Here is a 13,801-nt window from a genome sequence, read left to right as displayed (position 1 = left end):
TTTGGTTTGGGTTTTCTAGTAATTTTAAATAAGGAGTATGGGTAATAATTTCTTTCTTTGACAATAGAATAAAATCATACATTTTTATACCCAGCAGTTCCAGCCAGAATTTTCAAGGGTGTCCAACCTGTGGCCTGTGGGCTGCATGTAGCCCAGGATGGCTGTGAGTGTGGCCCAATACAAAATCATAAATTTACTTAAAATATTATGAGATTTTTTTTGTGATTATGTGTCATAGCGTATTTAATGTGTGGCCCAAGACAGCTTTTCTTCTCCCAGTGTGGCCCAGAGATGCCAAAAGTTTGGACACCCCTGAATGGCAACTTTCCGTAGGACCTCAGATTTTTTTTTGGAGAGATTATTATTATTTTTTCAAGTATGTCTAATTACTATAAAAAAAACTTTGTCAAATGGAAGCTAGGATAGAATTATTCTTAGTTTAGGTGGGAATGTTGCCTTCTTTGGCAAAACTCTGTGGCTTATGCTGTTTGATGCTCTCTGCTCAGTATCAACTTGAGTAAACTTTCCAGGTGACTGTCAGTGCCTGAAACTCCCCAGATTCTATGGATCAGAAGGCACCACTCTCCCCACAGCTACTCCCCAATGAGATATACACCAAGCATATGAATTTCTGGGTTATGTGAAAAGGCAGGGCTTGCCAACATTTATATATCTAAGAATTACTTCTATTTTGTCCTCATATACCCAAAAGTTAGAGCCAAAAGTTACTAAAGTATCAGGATGAAAACAAAGGGCCTGAGGAAAAATATTAGAGTAAAATATCTATTTTTCACTGATTTCCTTTGAAAGTTTCAGTCCAGTGTATGTATTTATGTTGCTGAAGTTTGTTGAATTCAAATTAGTACTGGATCAACCAACCACTAACTATGAGGATTTTTTTTTTACATATATAAGTTTGAGTTACTTAGACAAGAAAACAATATCAACATCTTCAAGTCAAATGTAATGCAGAAAAATAGTTAGATTTTAAATGTGAAATTATGGGAATAGCTTATCCAATTTATTTCACTTGGTTTTATTTTTATTTATACATAAGAGTGTATTAAAATTATTTTCAATAAAGTCTAAAAGATCTCTTTCAATATGTGTCAAGTAAAAACTCAATAAAGCTCAAGAAAAGCTTTATATAATAGTTTAATTGTCAGCTTTTTAACTTAGTAGCTCATACAATTGATGGTATCTTTTGTTTAGATGAAATATGATGATATTACTTAATAGTATTGTTATGAGGGACTAAATAAGAATATATGGAATACTTTAGTACAGGGGAAGCATTTAATAAATGCAAAAGAAATATCATAATCAACCATGGAACTGTGACATAATCTCTGAATAAAATGCATTATTAATAATGACAAAGCCTTCATTATGTTTTACACGTGTTGTTCTGGCTGTCAAGACGAAGCCATTCTTTTCTACTTACATTGAAGTCACATTTGAAGACACTGATGGAACGGCTCGTAATTTGGTCGCATCACAGTCAAGCTCTAAACCTTGGCAAACACATTGCACGGGCACAGAACCGACCACTAAATGGAGAGGTAGTAGGGCATGAGGACAGTGAGGGACCAGGAAGAGGAGGGAAATGAAAAGAAAGAAATAAAAAGCTGTGAAAATTATTCAGGACAAAAGTATATCCTGCCTTATCTAAGCTACTTGGGCAGGGCTTTAAATTAAGGCCCTAAAGTTTGCTTTTAATTTACCGTTAAAATGGTGCTAAACATTAAGCTATGAAAACATACAGGTTTAAACAGCAGACTGCAATTATCCAGCTATTGCAAATGAGTGAAGTCATTTGCTTTTACTCACCTTGGGGGAGAAGCTGTGTGTGAGGGGACGTGAGGGGCTTTAATGTCCATATTGAAGCTGCTACTTAAAAATAAAGCATTTACTGATAGCATAATGAAACCTTTCATGGAGAGCTAAATCATTTTTAACTATCATAAAAGGGGAGAGCTAAACATTGGGCCATAGTGCTAGTAGATTTTTTTTTCTGAAAAATTCAGTAGTTTTTCCAAAGGATTTTAAAGCGATCTTTCGGCTTTCGTAACAATGTAAGATGTCTAAAACTTAATTTATTGGAGTGAACTCTTTTTTTTTACATAAAGCTTGTCTATTCTTATTAATGGGTGTGGAAAGTGGGAGAATGGGATGTATTGCCTTTGACTATTATGTGGGGCCAGATGCTAGATGCTAGGTGATAGTCTTAAAGATGTGATCCATTATTTCTATAGTCTATGAGAGACTTGCAATGATGTGTTCATACAGCTAAACAGCAAAATGGAATTAGTATTAGGCATAATAAGTGTAGTCTGAGTCCTACCTGGATGAGGAATAAACGATTACTGAGGGCAGGTAGGAGTGCCCCCCCTCCACATTTACTTTGAAGCCCTGAACTGCACAGCAGAGATGACACACCCAGGTATCCGCAGAGAACAGGCAAAGCAGGTGCAGGCTGTGTCCAGGTGTCCCAGTGGAACAGCTTCCTTCTTCTAATTGTGGCCATAGTAGGATAGGACCACGGATAGCTAAGTCATCCAACTTCCCCAAAGACTCCAGAAATACAATGTTTTTTATATAATTACCTATTTTAAAAATGATAAAAGCTAACAACATTTAAAAAGATCATAGGGCAAACCAATCTTTTTACGGGACTTTTCCTGCTTGCAGGATTCCAATGTTGACTTTTACAGTAATGCTTCCAGAGCATAGAAATGTGTCTTCCTGGCAAAGCCGAGATGCCTGTGACAAAGAGATGTCTGTGGATGACTGCTCATGGGCACAACTGCCTACATCCTCTGGAACAGTAATGGCTCTCCTTTGCTCACATACGGGCGGCAGGTGTTCTTCCTCTTCTTCCAAAGAACTCTTTAGACATCTTTACAAGATCACGAGAGATCAAGATAGTAACTCAGGTTTTGGATTTTTTTTGTAAACAGAGTCTGCGCCAAGAACTTCTAAACAGTTTTATAGCGGTAAGTCTCCCTTTTGGTTATGAGCCTCTGAAAACTGATTCTGTCTCTCTATGCAAAAGCCATTCTAATGTGAGTGTGTTTATGTTGTATGGAAGGAACGGCCAGGGTTTGGCAGGAAGATGGAGGTCCTGAGAGTGAGTAAGAAGGGCAGTGAGACTAGGGTTAATTCCAGTGTGTTTTCCTATTTATACACGGTGAGTTAAGGTAATCCATACATGCTGATTAGAGGGTTACCTATGACAGGGGCAAAAAACCACCTAAATACCCAACAACAAAAGAATGACTAAACAAATTCTGTCAACTTAAAAATATGTTATCGTGTATTTTTAAAAGGTTTGTAATAACAATATATTATTTTTATAATAATATAAGCATAGTGTATACTTTTAGATTACACTAACATGCTAATTGAAAACATGATAAAAATGGTTTGTACAGAAAATTTTAACTGTGTTAAGATAAAAAAGGATGAGTAATGCACCAGCTGGTAGTTAATGAATTATGGTTGAGTACAGAATTCTTTTCAAATCTCTGTATTTTCCAATTCCTCCAATTTAAACTTTATTAATATATTAGTTATTGGTAAATGTATTTTCCATGACACCGATCTTGAGAGGTGACTTTATAAATGTGATGCCCTCACATCCCTTCATTCAAGCAAAAAATGACTATGGCCATCCTCAGTTTAATTTCCAATAAATCCTTATAATAATTGGATTCAGATAAGGTGGCACAATAGGAACCTTAATTCAAGAATCACTCCCAAATTTTACACTACACTTTCTATACCATTTTATATTGCTTTTGAGTTTCAAAAACACATTTAATTATTACCACCTTTCCTTGAATTGTCTTTTTAAAAACTAGTTAAAAATTATAGATTTGTTCTTTATTAACTACTGATACAAATTGCCTCTGTATTTTTGATACATCATTTATTGTGTAGCTCCATTCCTGTTGTCCAGCTATTCTTGTGACGAAGTTCTCTCAGAGTTCAGGATTGGGCAAAAATTTATTTCTCTTGCTTAATGACCTGCTTTCCTCCCATTTGTTTGTTTCCACTTTACAAACCAGACTCTGAAAGTTACATAGTTCGCTGGCCACCCCTCTCTTTGACCTACTGACCACAAAATTCAGAACTAGGCTTTAGATGCAGCTACTGATGTTTTTTCAGTGGTGGTAGAACATAAAGGAAACAATGTAGACTAAAGGATTCCCCCACCTCCACCCTTGCTTTTTAACTAAGGCTTGAAAAGCTAGGATCAAAATTATTGTATAATTCCAAGGCACCAATTTGCACAATTTATTAGAATACACTAAATTTATTTAAAAGATCTCCGTGATCTAAAATATTACTGAATTAATCCTCAAAGTTATACCTCCCTTATTCCTCCAGTGTTTTTGCAAGTTCTTGCTATACCACTAAACATAGCAGGTTATAATTAATGTCTTTTTATTGCAGCTCTAAAGTACAGTTTCGACCTCAGGAGATGTTTCGCTTACAAGCATTAAAATCCAAACAACTTTTACGCCCTTCTATTTTCGCAGTTTCCTTTACATCAGAGTTTATAGGGATTGTAAAAAGGGGACATATAAAATGGCAACTTGACTGACAGGGATTTTGTTTACAACAATACTTAGCATGATTGATTACTTTTACACTTATGATCCCTGAGATATTTTCAAATAAGATTCTCAAATTAAGACTGCATGTCTAATGGAGTTTGCAACAGGAAAACTACAACTTTTTTTATGTCGGATTCAACTTTTAAGACATGGTGTCTTCTTATGAACTCACAGAAAATGAGACTCAACCGCTCTGATTACTTACGGCATTTTGGTGTTTCTAACTCAAAGAGATACGGAAAAGCTGTTCTGTTGTAAATGACATAGCGTTTCCCAAATAGCAAGGGCCATCCACTGTCGTCTCCTAAAATAAAAACCAGAGAGTAGAGAAGTTCAAGAAACCAGAAATATTCTGGTGTCTCGGGAAAAATAGGTTCTCACTTTAAAATAAATGAGAGATTCTGTTGTCTGACAGCTGTCGTAGTGGGGGGTAGGGGAAGGTGAGGACTGGATGAAAGAGGGTGAAGGGATCAGCCAAAGAACGTACATGCATAAGCCATGGACAGAGACGACAGGGGGGTGATGGCCAGAGAGAAGGGGGCCAGGGGCTGGGTGGGGGTGGGCAAAGGGGGGCAAAAATAAATGAGTGAATCTCAAATTTAGTGAGATAAACATTATCTGGGAGCTTGTTTCAAATGTGAATTTCTGGCCTCACTTCTACAGATCCTGATTTTGTATGTCTGAGGTAGGACTCCTAGTCTCCATTTTTAACAGGCACTCTTGGTGATACTTAAGCAAGCAGTGTTTGGACCATACTCTAAGAAACAGTACTTTAGATGACTGAAACCTAACACACTGTTCTTGGCATATTTATTATGATTCCCCTATCTTTAAATATATATTTCATCCTTACCTGAGGACTTTTTCCATTGCTTTTTAGAGAAAGAGGAAGGGAGAGAGGAAGGAAGAGAGCGAATCATCAATGAGGGAGAGAAGCATGTAGTGGATGCCTCCTCTATGTGCCTGGGCTAGGGATGGAATTGCAGCCTACGTATGTGCCATGAGAATTGAAACTTTTGGTTATGGGAGACCCTCCAACCAACTGAGCAACACCAGCCAGGGCTCTCATCTTCACTATTAAAACTGATGCTGGAGATGAAGTAACATGGATAGATGGTCAAGATCGTTAAATTAAAAAAGAAAGAAAGCAATGAGTTGTTGAGAGGCAAATGCATGGGGTGCTGAGTCACCAAAATTAACAGATTATGAGAAATATGGTCATTGTATTATACAGCTGCAACAGCCCCGTAGTGGTTGCTACGGATTGACTCCCTCAGCCCCCATTCAACAGCCCCTTCCCTGGTGTGTTCCTGCAGAGCAGAGACTGGAAGGCTGACATTTCACAGCTCCTTCACAGCCAGGATCTAGGGTGCACTCACACAAATTTTGGTTGGTCGAAGAGAGAAAAGTCATTTTCCTGCAGCTGTCTAAACCAGAGACTTCTGTTAAGAGGCAGGTGCAGTGTGGCAGGGTATTTTGGGTGTTGCCAGCCCTGTGGGTGTCAGGAGGCAGCTTCGTTGGGGGTGGGGCAGCAGGACCAGCGGCTGTCCCAGATTCTGGACTGCAGTTACGGTGGCGTGCTCTTGGATTTAATGGCGCAAATGGAGGCCTCGCTGACTCTCACTCTTTTGGCCTTTTTGAAAATTTCGTAATTATCTAATTTCTGTTTGACATACCTAATATGGGTCCTGTTTTTTACATTAAACCCTGATAGGTACAGAGACTGGCTGAATTGTTTGATTAAAATAAGGTTTAAATGTGATTGGGCATTTAGTTAATGTGGGGAGCTCGAGTGGAATCTCATGAATGAGAACAGAGTGGTGCGTTTTCCCTGAACCTATGAGTTTCAGTGCAGTTTAGTGCTGTGTTCTCACCACAGGAATGTCGGTGACACTTTTCAGCTTGTTTCTGCTTCGCCATATGTGTTCTGGAGTGAAGAGCCTTACAAAATGTTCTGTTCTACTGAGCACCAGAATCATCTATCTGTTTCCTTGGCTGTGGTTCAGTTGAGTTTGTTGGGTTTTGGGCAAGTTTTTACTTCTAAAGACTTGGTTCATATTTTTAGGTATAAAAAAATTTGTGAGATTTTAATTTTTCCATTTTAACAGAGACATTGAATATTAGTGCTTAGCACTGAGAGAACCAATATTTAGCAAGTACCTGCTATACTGTACTGGGTGCTTTATTTTATCCTCATAATTACTCTGTTTGGTCAATGTTGTCATCTGTGTTTACAGATGAAAAAACTGATTCTAAAAAGTGTAAGTGATTCGCCGAGACACAGAATTATTAAAAGTAACTAAACAATTAAAACAATTATATTATTTTCATATTTTTCTAGGCCAAAGAAAATTAATCAGTTTATATTCTATTTGTAGAAGTCCAACTCTTATGTGATGTCAGGTTTAAATATTTAATTATTACTGTTTGTTTTCTATTTTTCTGTTGTCTGTTGCATTTCCATTATTGAGGCTTTTACATTAGAATTATATGGTTTATACAAAATTTGTAAATAACCAACAAGTACTTATTAACTGGAATTTAAATTTATTATTATTTTTATTTAAAATCCTAAGGCACTACTAAAAACTAATTAAAAATCAATTAATTCTTGTATTAATGTTATAGCTTCATATATATTGATAAATGTTATAAATAAAATACGTAAGAGAAATCATTTGGCTCTGGCTATGTTCAGGTAGGCTGAGGCATTGATTATAAATGATTTTTGTGTGTGTCTACAGAGTAAGGGTGAAAAGTGGGCCTGCAGGTATATGAAGGCCTTCACCTTGCAGGCGCTGGTGCCTGCGGCCCTTTGTGGGAGGAGGAGGGGCACACACGCGTTCGCGGTCATGCTCCTGACACATCTACCTAGACCTCAGAAAGCAGGTGGAAATTAAGTGAGGTGACAGCATTGCAGAATACAGGGCTCTTTCTCTGGGTGGTGTTTCTCTGCCACTGTGAAATTCATGAGACGAGGAGGCTGGGCGACTGGCGTGAGATGTTGATTTTTTCTCCCCCTCTGGCTATTTATTTATTTATTTATTTAATCCTCACCTAAGGGTATGCTTATGATTTTAGAGAGAGGGGAAAGGAGGAAGAGAGAGAAGAAGAGAAGCACTGGTAGATGGGTCTTGCAACCCAGGCGTGTGCCCTGACCGGGAATCCAACCCTTGACCTTCCGGTTTGCTGGACAGCCCTCAGCCAACTGAGCCACACCACTCGGGATGTTTTCTCACTCTGGTTTTTTTTTTAAAGCAGGCTCTGTATTTAACTGAAATGTACTAATAAACTGTTTCAATTTGCTGCGTTTTTAAAACCATTAACAGATACCATAATGCTTAAAAGAATGGGCGTTGTGCTCTTTCCTAACCCTTTGTCTCCCGCCATCAACTCTCCTGCCCATCTTCTATATTAAGGGCTTTGCTATGCATGGTGTTCACTGAAACATAATTAGCTCAACAAATCCAAATGAGGTATTTATTGGAGCTGCTTTTCTTCTCTCTCTTTCTTAATCCTCCTACTTTGTTCTTTGTGTACCTCATTGCACCTCATCCCACCCCCACACAGTTGAAAAGAAAGACGGAAAGAAAACAGAGGGGATGTCAGAAGGGAAGTGGGGACTTCTAGAAGGCAGAAAAAGACAGGACAAACCGGCTCCTGTTTCCCCTTGTCACAGCATGTATTATGTGTGGACAGCAACATCTCAAACAAGTTTTTAGTAATGAGTTTTTACCTTCCTCTCTGCCTTCCCAAAGCCTTTTCTTTCTCCCACAAGAAGCCAGAAATATAGAACACAGGACGTGTAACCAAAATGACAAAGTTGGGAAATTAGCATTTTAAAAAAACAGCTGTCGGTATATATATGTGTGTGTCTATATTTTAAATCCCATATCCTTTCTATTTTAAGAACATTGGACAACAAGCAGAATGGTTTTTCACACTTTAGTAATTATTCTACTGAAATTTGATTCCTGATTTTTTTTTGAGACAACATACATCAGTATAAAGAGTGTTGTACTAAGAGCGTATTGTTAGGGGATTTGTTTTTCATTATATATTGGTGTACTGTATGAACAGTGTTGTTAAAATACATTTAGTAAACTAGATCTTTTTAGCTAAAATGAATGTAATATTGCTGTGAATAAAAATTAATGACATAAATCAAAAAATATGCTCTTCCATGATACATAAAGTCAAGAGATATTTACGTACTGAATGGGTGAATGAATAGATGAATGATGGACTGTCCTCAGAGATACTCAGAGAAAACCCAGTCTCTATTCCACTATAGTAAAATTTGGGAGTCTAAGGTACATATCAAAATCACAGGTTTCCAGGTTCCTCTATCGGAGATTTTGACTTCTTTGGTAAATACGGGGCTCTGAGCATCTATTTTCCGTAAGTGCCCTAAGTGAGTCTCAGTACAAGTTTTGGAAGAACTGAGTTGTGAGATTCATCCCGTCAGACTTCTCACACTGCAGTGGAGGACAGCTAGCATTAGTAACGGAAAATCCTGTCGACCGACTGGAGCATATTTCTTTCCTCTAGCAGAGTTGTTAACTGTTAACAATCGGGCAGTCCAAACCATTCAAGATTAATGGAAGCGGCCCCTAATTTAAGGGCACTTTGCTTATAGCTCTCTTATTACACTGATTGTAATTGTTTTACACTATGCTTATTTATACATGTATTTTATTTCCTTATGAGAGTATGGTTGGATAAAACTTTCTTAACCTATGTAGTTTTTATAGACCTCAGTGACTACTAAGGTGCTTCTAATATAGTTAAAATGTGGCTATTACTAGCTGCAGTGTATAAAGGGTATAAAATACAAAAATATTATTTACACCAAGTGTTAGTTATAATTTAATTTAACTTTTTAAAAAGGGGGGCTAGGCCCACCAATCTGAATTCTGGACAATGCCTGTCCCTCTTCTGTGTTCTCAGATCCCTCTAGCATTTTCATGAGAGGGAAGGCAGGTTTCAAGGGGTGAGGTCTGGACAGACATGGTGGGAAAGTCCGAGTTTGCTGAATGCACTAATTTGTCATGGTGCTGTATTAGGCTTTTCTCAGAGAGTTCCCCAGAATTCTTCTTAAGAAGAGAGATTTACAGTGAAATATATTTCAGAAATACTGCATTTTATCTCCTCACTTGGAATTAATAATACATGCTAGAATGATGAAAGGAGGACTCAGGCAGTATAGAAATGTCTTTGATTTTGTTCAGCACCTTTAATAAGATTCCATACAGTTTGGAAAGTGTTTGCTTTGCATTTGCACAAGACAGAGTATGTCTAGATCAGCGAGTTTCCAAGTGTAGATCCAGGCCCAGAAGCATCAGCATTTCCTGTGAACTTCAAAGAAAAACAATCTCTTGGGCTCCCCACTAGAGGCACTGAATCAGGAGTTCTGAAAATGGGACTTGGCAACCCGTCTTTCCGCAAGCCCTCCAGCTGATGCGATGCCTCTTGAAGTTCGAAAACCATTGCTCTAGACTAATTAATCAGCTTTCTAGGTGTTCTGAACTGGGTGATAAAATTGTTTGCATTGGGAAGTGAAGCATTTCATAACTTTTTTCTTTTAAAGATTTTTATGTATTTATTTTTAGAGAGAGGGGAAGGGAAGGAAAGAGGTGCCTTTCTCACACCCCCTTCTGGAGACCTGGTCTGCAATCCAGGCATGTGCCCTGACTGTGAATCAGACCAGTGCCACCTTGGTTCACAGTCCAGTGCTCAGTCCACTGAGCCACACCAGCCAGGGCTCATTTCATAACTTTAACAGGTGTGATATTCACTTGCAGTGTTTGTTAAAATGCAGATTTCTGGACTCCACTCCTACCTACTATAGTGATCAGTGGTTCTGAGGATGAGGCTCAGGACTCAGCACCTTCCATTAGCCCCCAGGGAATCTTGCTGCTCCTTGTCCTCGGAGCAAGCTTCCTACGGGCTCCTATAGCTGTGCAGAAGCCACTCCCACATTCTCTTGGCATAGATTTTGATAATCAAAAGTTGAGGGACTGTGTCTCGACACCAGAACAAAGGAAGGTGGGATGATACTGGGTACTAAATGGTCTCCTTTACCTAAACAATGACATAAATCCTATTGGTTACAAAGTACTCAGATACATATATGCTTAGGAATGTAGGCACAAACAGGCGGTTAATCTTCAAAGTTCAGGTTTATGCAAAGCAGAGCATTCCTGATTCTAAGATATTTATTATCAGCACCTATTCTTGGGGCAGAGCAGAACATCTTTTCTTCAGAAAGTAATGATTCTCAGAGGCGAGGTGCCCTGGGCCATTAGAATAAACCTCCAGATGCAGCTTGACCTGACAGAGCAATTCATCAAACCAGTTGTGTGAAATATTCTTGAATTGGAATGACAACAGCAGTTTTCAGGTCTGAGATTATTTGTCTCTTTTGGGGCTTTTAGCAACTTTGGAGACAACTCTCTGAAGAAATATAGGGGTACGACATTATCCTGAGTGCTTTTCAAGAAAATTGAGGCAAGTGCCCTGAGATAGAATATCCTTATGGAGTTAACTCAAGCACTGTTTAAGCATTGTAGCATAAGCAGGTAAACATATCTGAGGTCAGAACATGGCTTATGTTTATAGAAAAGTCAAGGGTTCAGTCACTTAGGTATTTCCAATGCTATTTTGAGAATAATAAATAGAAAACCAACCATTTTTCAACATATAACACATGGCTGTGTATTAACACACATATTTATGGCCAATGCTGTGTTTCCTCCTGTGTTTTTTAATCTTGAAAAAGACAAACCACTAAATTTCATGGGCTTTTCTAATGATAACAGCTGAATTCTACATCAGACTGCCTGGCATTGCCATCATTCTCACGCTGTGTAAAAAGCTGAATTTAGGACATGAAGGAATATTTAGTATTTTAGAATTTTAAATGCAGGCCCAATCAAAAACTAAAAGCTTCTTTGAATACACTTCAAACATTCTTGTAATTCCATTATATATATATCACTATCACTCTTATAAATATAAATACTGTTTATCTAATCTTTTTTTCCTAAAGATTTTATTTATTTATTTTAGAGGGGAAGGGAAGGAGAGAGGGAGAGAAATATCAATGTATGGTTGCCTCTCATGCATCCCCCGCTGGGAACTGGCCTGCAACCCAGACATGTGCCCTGACTGGGAATTGAACTGCGATACTCTGGTTCACAGTCCTGTGCTCAATCCACTGAGCCACACCAGCCAGGGCCTGTTTATCTAATCTTGAAAGTTTAGTAAGTGTGACGCCAGGGACAGGAAAGGATTTTGGGATATTAAAGTTTTTCTTTCCTTCAATTCCTTGCACTCTCTGTCCTGTTCCCTGCAGCAGGCAGCTAAAGTTTTCCGCTTACTTACTTTGGGGAATGGATGACACAGACGTTTGCAGATAACAAAGAAGTCAAATTCTTAGTATGTGATTATCAAAGGCCTACATTTGGGCATTGATAATGGATTTGGAAAGATAAAAAGAAAGTGTGCTTTGCTATTCTAAGTTGAACGAAAGATGCAGACCAGAGAGGGGGAGGATGGTTTTTTCCCCTTCCTTTTCCCTGGGCTGAATTTGGTTAAAACCAGAAACTCCTTACCTCATTATTGCTACAAGACCCTGTTTTCATTCAAGGTCACGTTCTGAGGTCCTGGGTGGACATTAATATTTGTCAAATATAACCTACCATACCACCCAAAATGAATTAGGAGAAGTTTCCACTTCCCCTATGGATTACAGAAATACTAACGTGGAAACAGAGTGACCGAGGAGGCCTCCACCCCTTTCCTGTAGACAAGGCTGCTGAAGTGCAGAGCCAACTGAGCCAAGCGCCAGAGCTCACACCTTTACGGTGGAGTAAGTAGCATAACCTGCCACCAGCAGGGGATGAGGTTGGCGCGTTCTAACTGCAACAGGGAGCCCTCTTTGCGCAGCCGTCGTTTATAATGTAGAAGAAGGAATGCTAGCAAATTTTAATCTGGAAATGCAAAGACCTCCTTTTGAATAAAAATTCAGGTATAGAGAATACATTCCACAGCATCTGAAAACTTGATGTTACATTAATAATTTATTTTTAGTCCTAAGGTAGCACTCAGTTTAAAATGGACATAAATGATTCCTGAATGAGAGTCCTCACCTTTTTCTAATCAGGTTCCTTTGGTGTTTACTCAGATGTGTTCCCCGAAGTAGCTGAAAAAGTAAAAGGTCCCTCTTTTTTTGATTTGTCCTTGTCTCACCAAACACTGCTCTAATGACTCTGAGATGGTTTTTGGCCTCTACTCTGCATCTGTGACAGTTCTGAGTAGAGATAAAAAAATCGATTAGTGACACATGACAAAAACATGAAAGTTATGGGAATTACTCATATATCCAATGGTGTAATTTAGAGGAAAATTGTACACTTCCACATTGAAGTTATCAGTAATGATCAGTTATTATAAAAATGGTACAATCAATTTTGACACATATGTATCTACATATATATATGTATATTGTGTGTGTGTGTTAGCCATGTATTTTAGAAAGAAAGGAATTTCTGTGAATTTAGCTGAAAACTTTAAATCTATTGTTTTTGCTTACATTGTATTCATGAAAAATGGTCATTGATTTGATGTCTTATGCTTTTTGAAATGACAATTTTTTATATTCAGTAGAGTGTTTTGTTATAATGAAATTATGGGTTTTCTAAGGAAACTAGAAACTTAGTATTAAAAGTACTTATTTAAGATGCCTGTTATAATGCAAAAGTAACAGTTCTTTTACAGTATAATTACTTTATATTATAGTTCAATATATAGGGAGTCAATTTAATTTATTTGATGGTGTTTCACATTAAAAATTTTCTTAAATTTTATTACTATTACCACTATGTCCTTTGACTTATTTCTCCATTTTAATGAATATTACTAGTGTCAATATTTAAATACTTTAAGAGAATAAAGGACAGCTTTTTGAGGCTATGTTTTTTATTTTTTAAATTTATTATGTTTTAATATAGTTTATTGATTATGCTATCACAGTTGTCCCATTTTCCCCCTTCACTCCCCTCTACACTGTATACCCTCTCCTACATTCCCCATCTTTAGTTCATGTCCATGTGTCACACTTATAAGTTCTCTAGCTTCCATATTTCCCATATTATTCTTACCCTCCCCCTGTCTAT

The 13,801-nt window shown here is 37.8% G+C and overlaps 1 protein-coding gene across 1 annotated transcript in view; it reads right to left on the bottom strand.

Moving 5' to 3' along the window:
- The window catches only part of RXFP1 (relaxin family peptide receptor 1), an 81,316-nt gene that overhangs the window by 34,688 nt on the left and 32,827 nt on the right, over nucleotides 1-13,801 (bottom strand). The window contains exons 3-4 of the mRNA XM_037058290.1: nucleotides 4,828-4,926; nucleotides 1,445-1,550 (exon numbers count right to left, since the gene is read on the bottom strand). Of these exons, the coding sequence (XP_036914185.1) occupies nucleotides 1,445-1,550; nucleotides 4,828-4,926 (205 nt within the window). The remainder of the gene's footprint in view (nucleotides 1-1,444; nucleotides 1,551-4,827; nucleotides 4,927-13,801) is intronic.

The sequence above is a fragment of the Sturnira hondurensis genome, unplaced genomic scaffold (genome assembly GCF_014824575.4).
Source record: "Sturnira hondurensis isolate 20B ecotype Veracruz unplaced genomic scaffold, ASM1482457v3 Scaffold0010128, whole genome shotgun sequence".
NCBI classification, from domain to species: domain Eukaryota; kingdom Metazoa; phylum Chordata; class Mammalia; order Chiroptera; family Phyllostomidae; genus Sturnira; species Sturnira hondurensis.
Note: the sequence above shows the minus strand (reverse complement) of the source record. Positions and strands in the feature narration are given on the sequence as shown.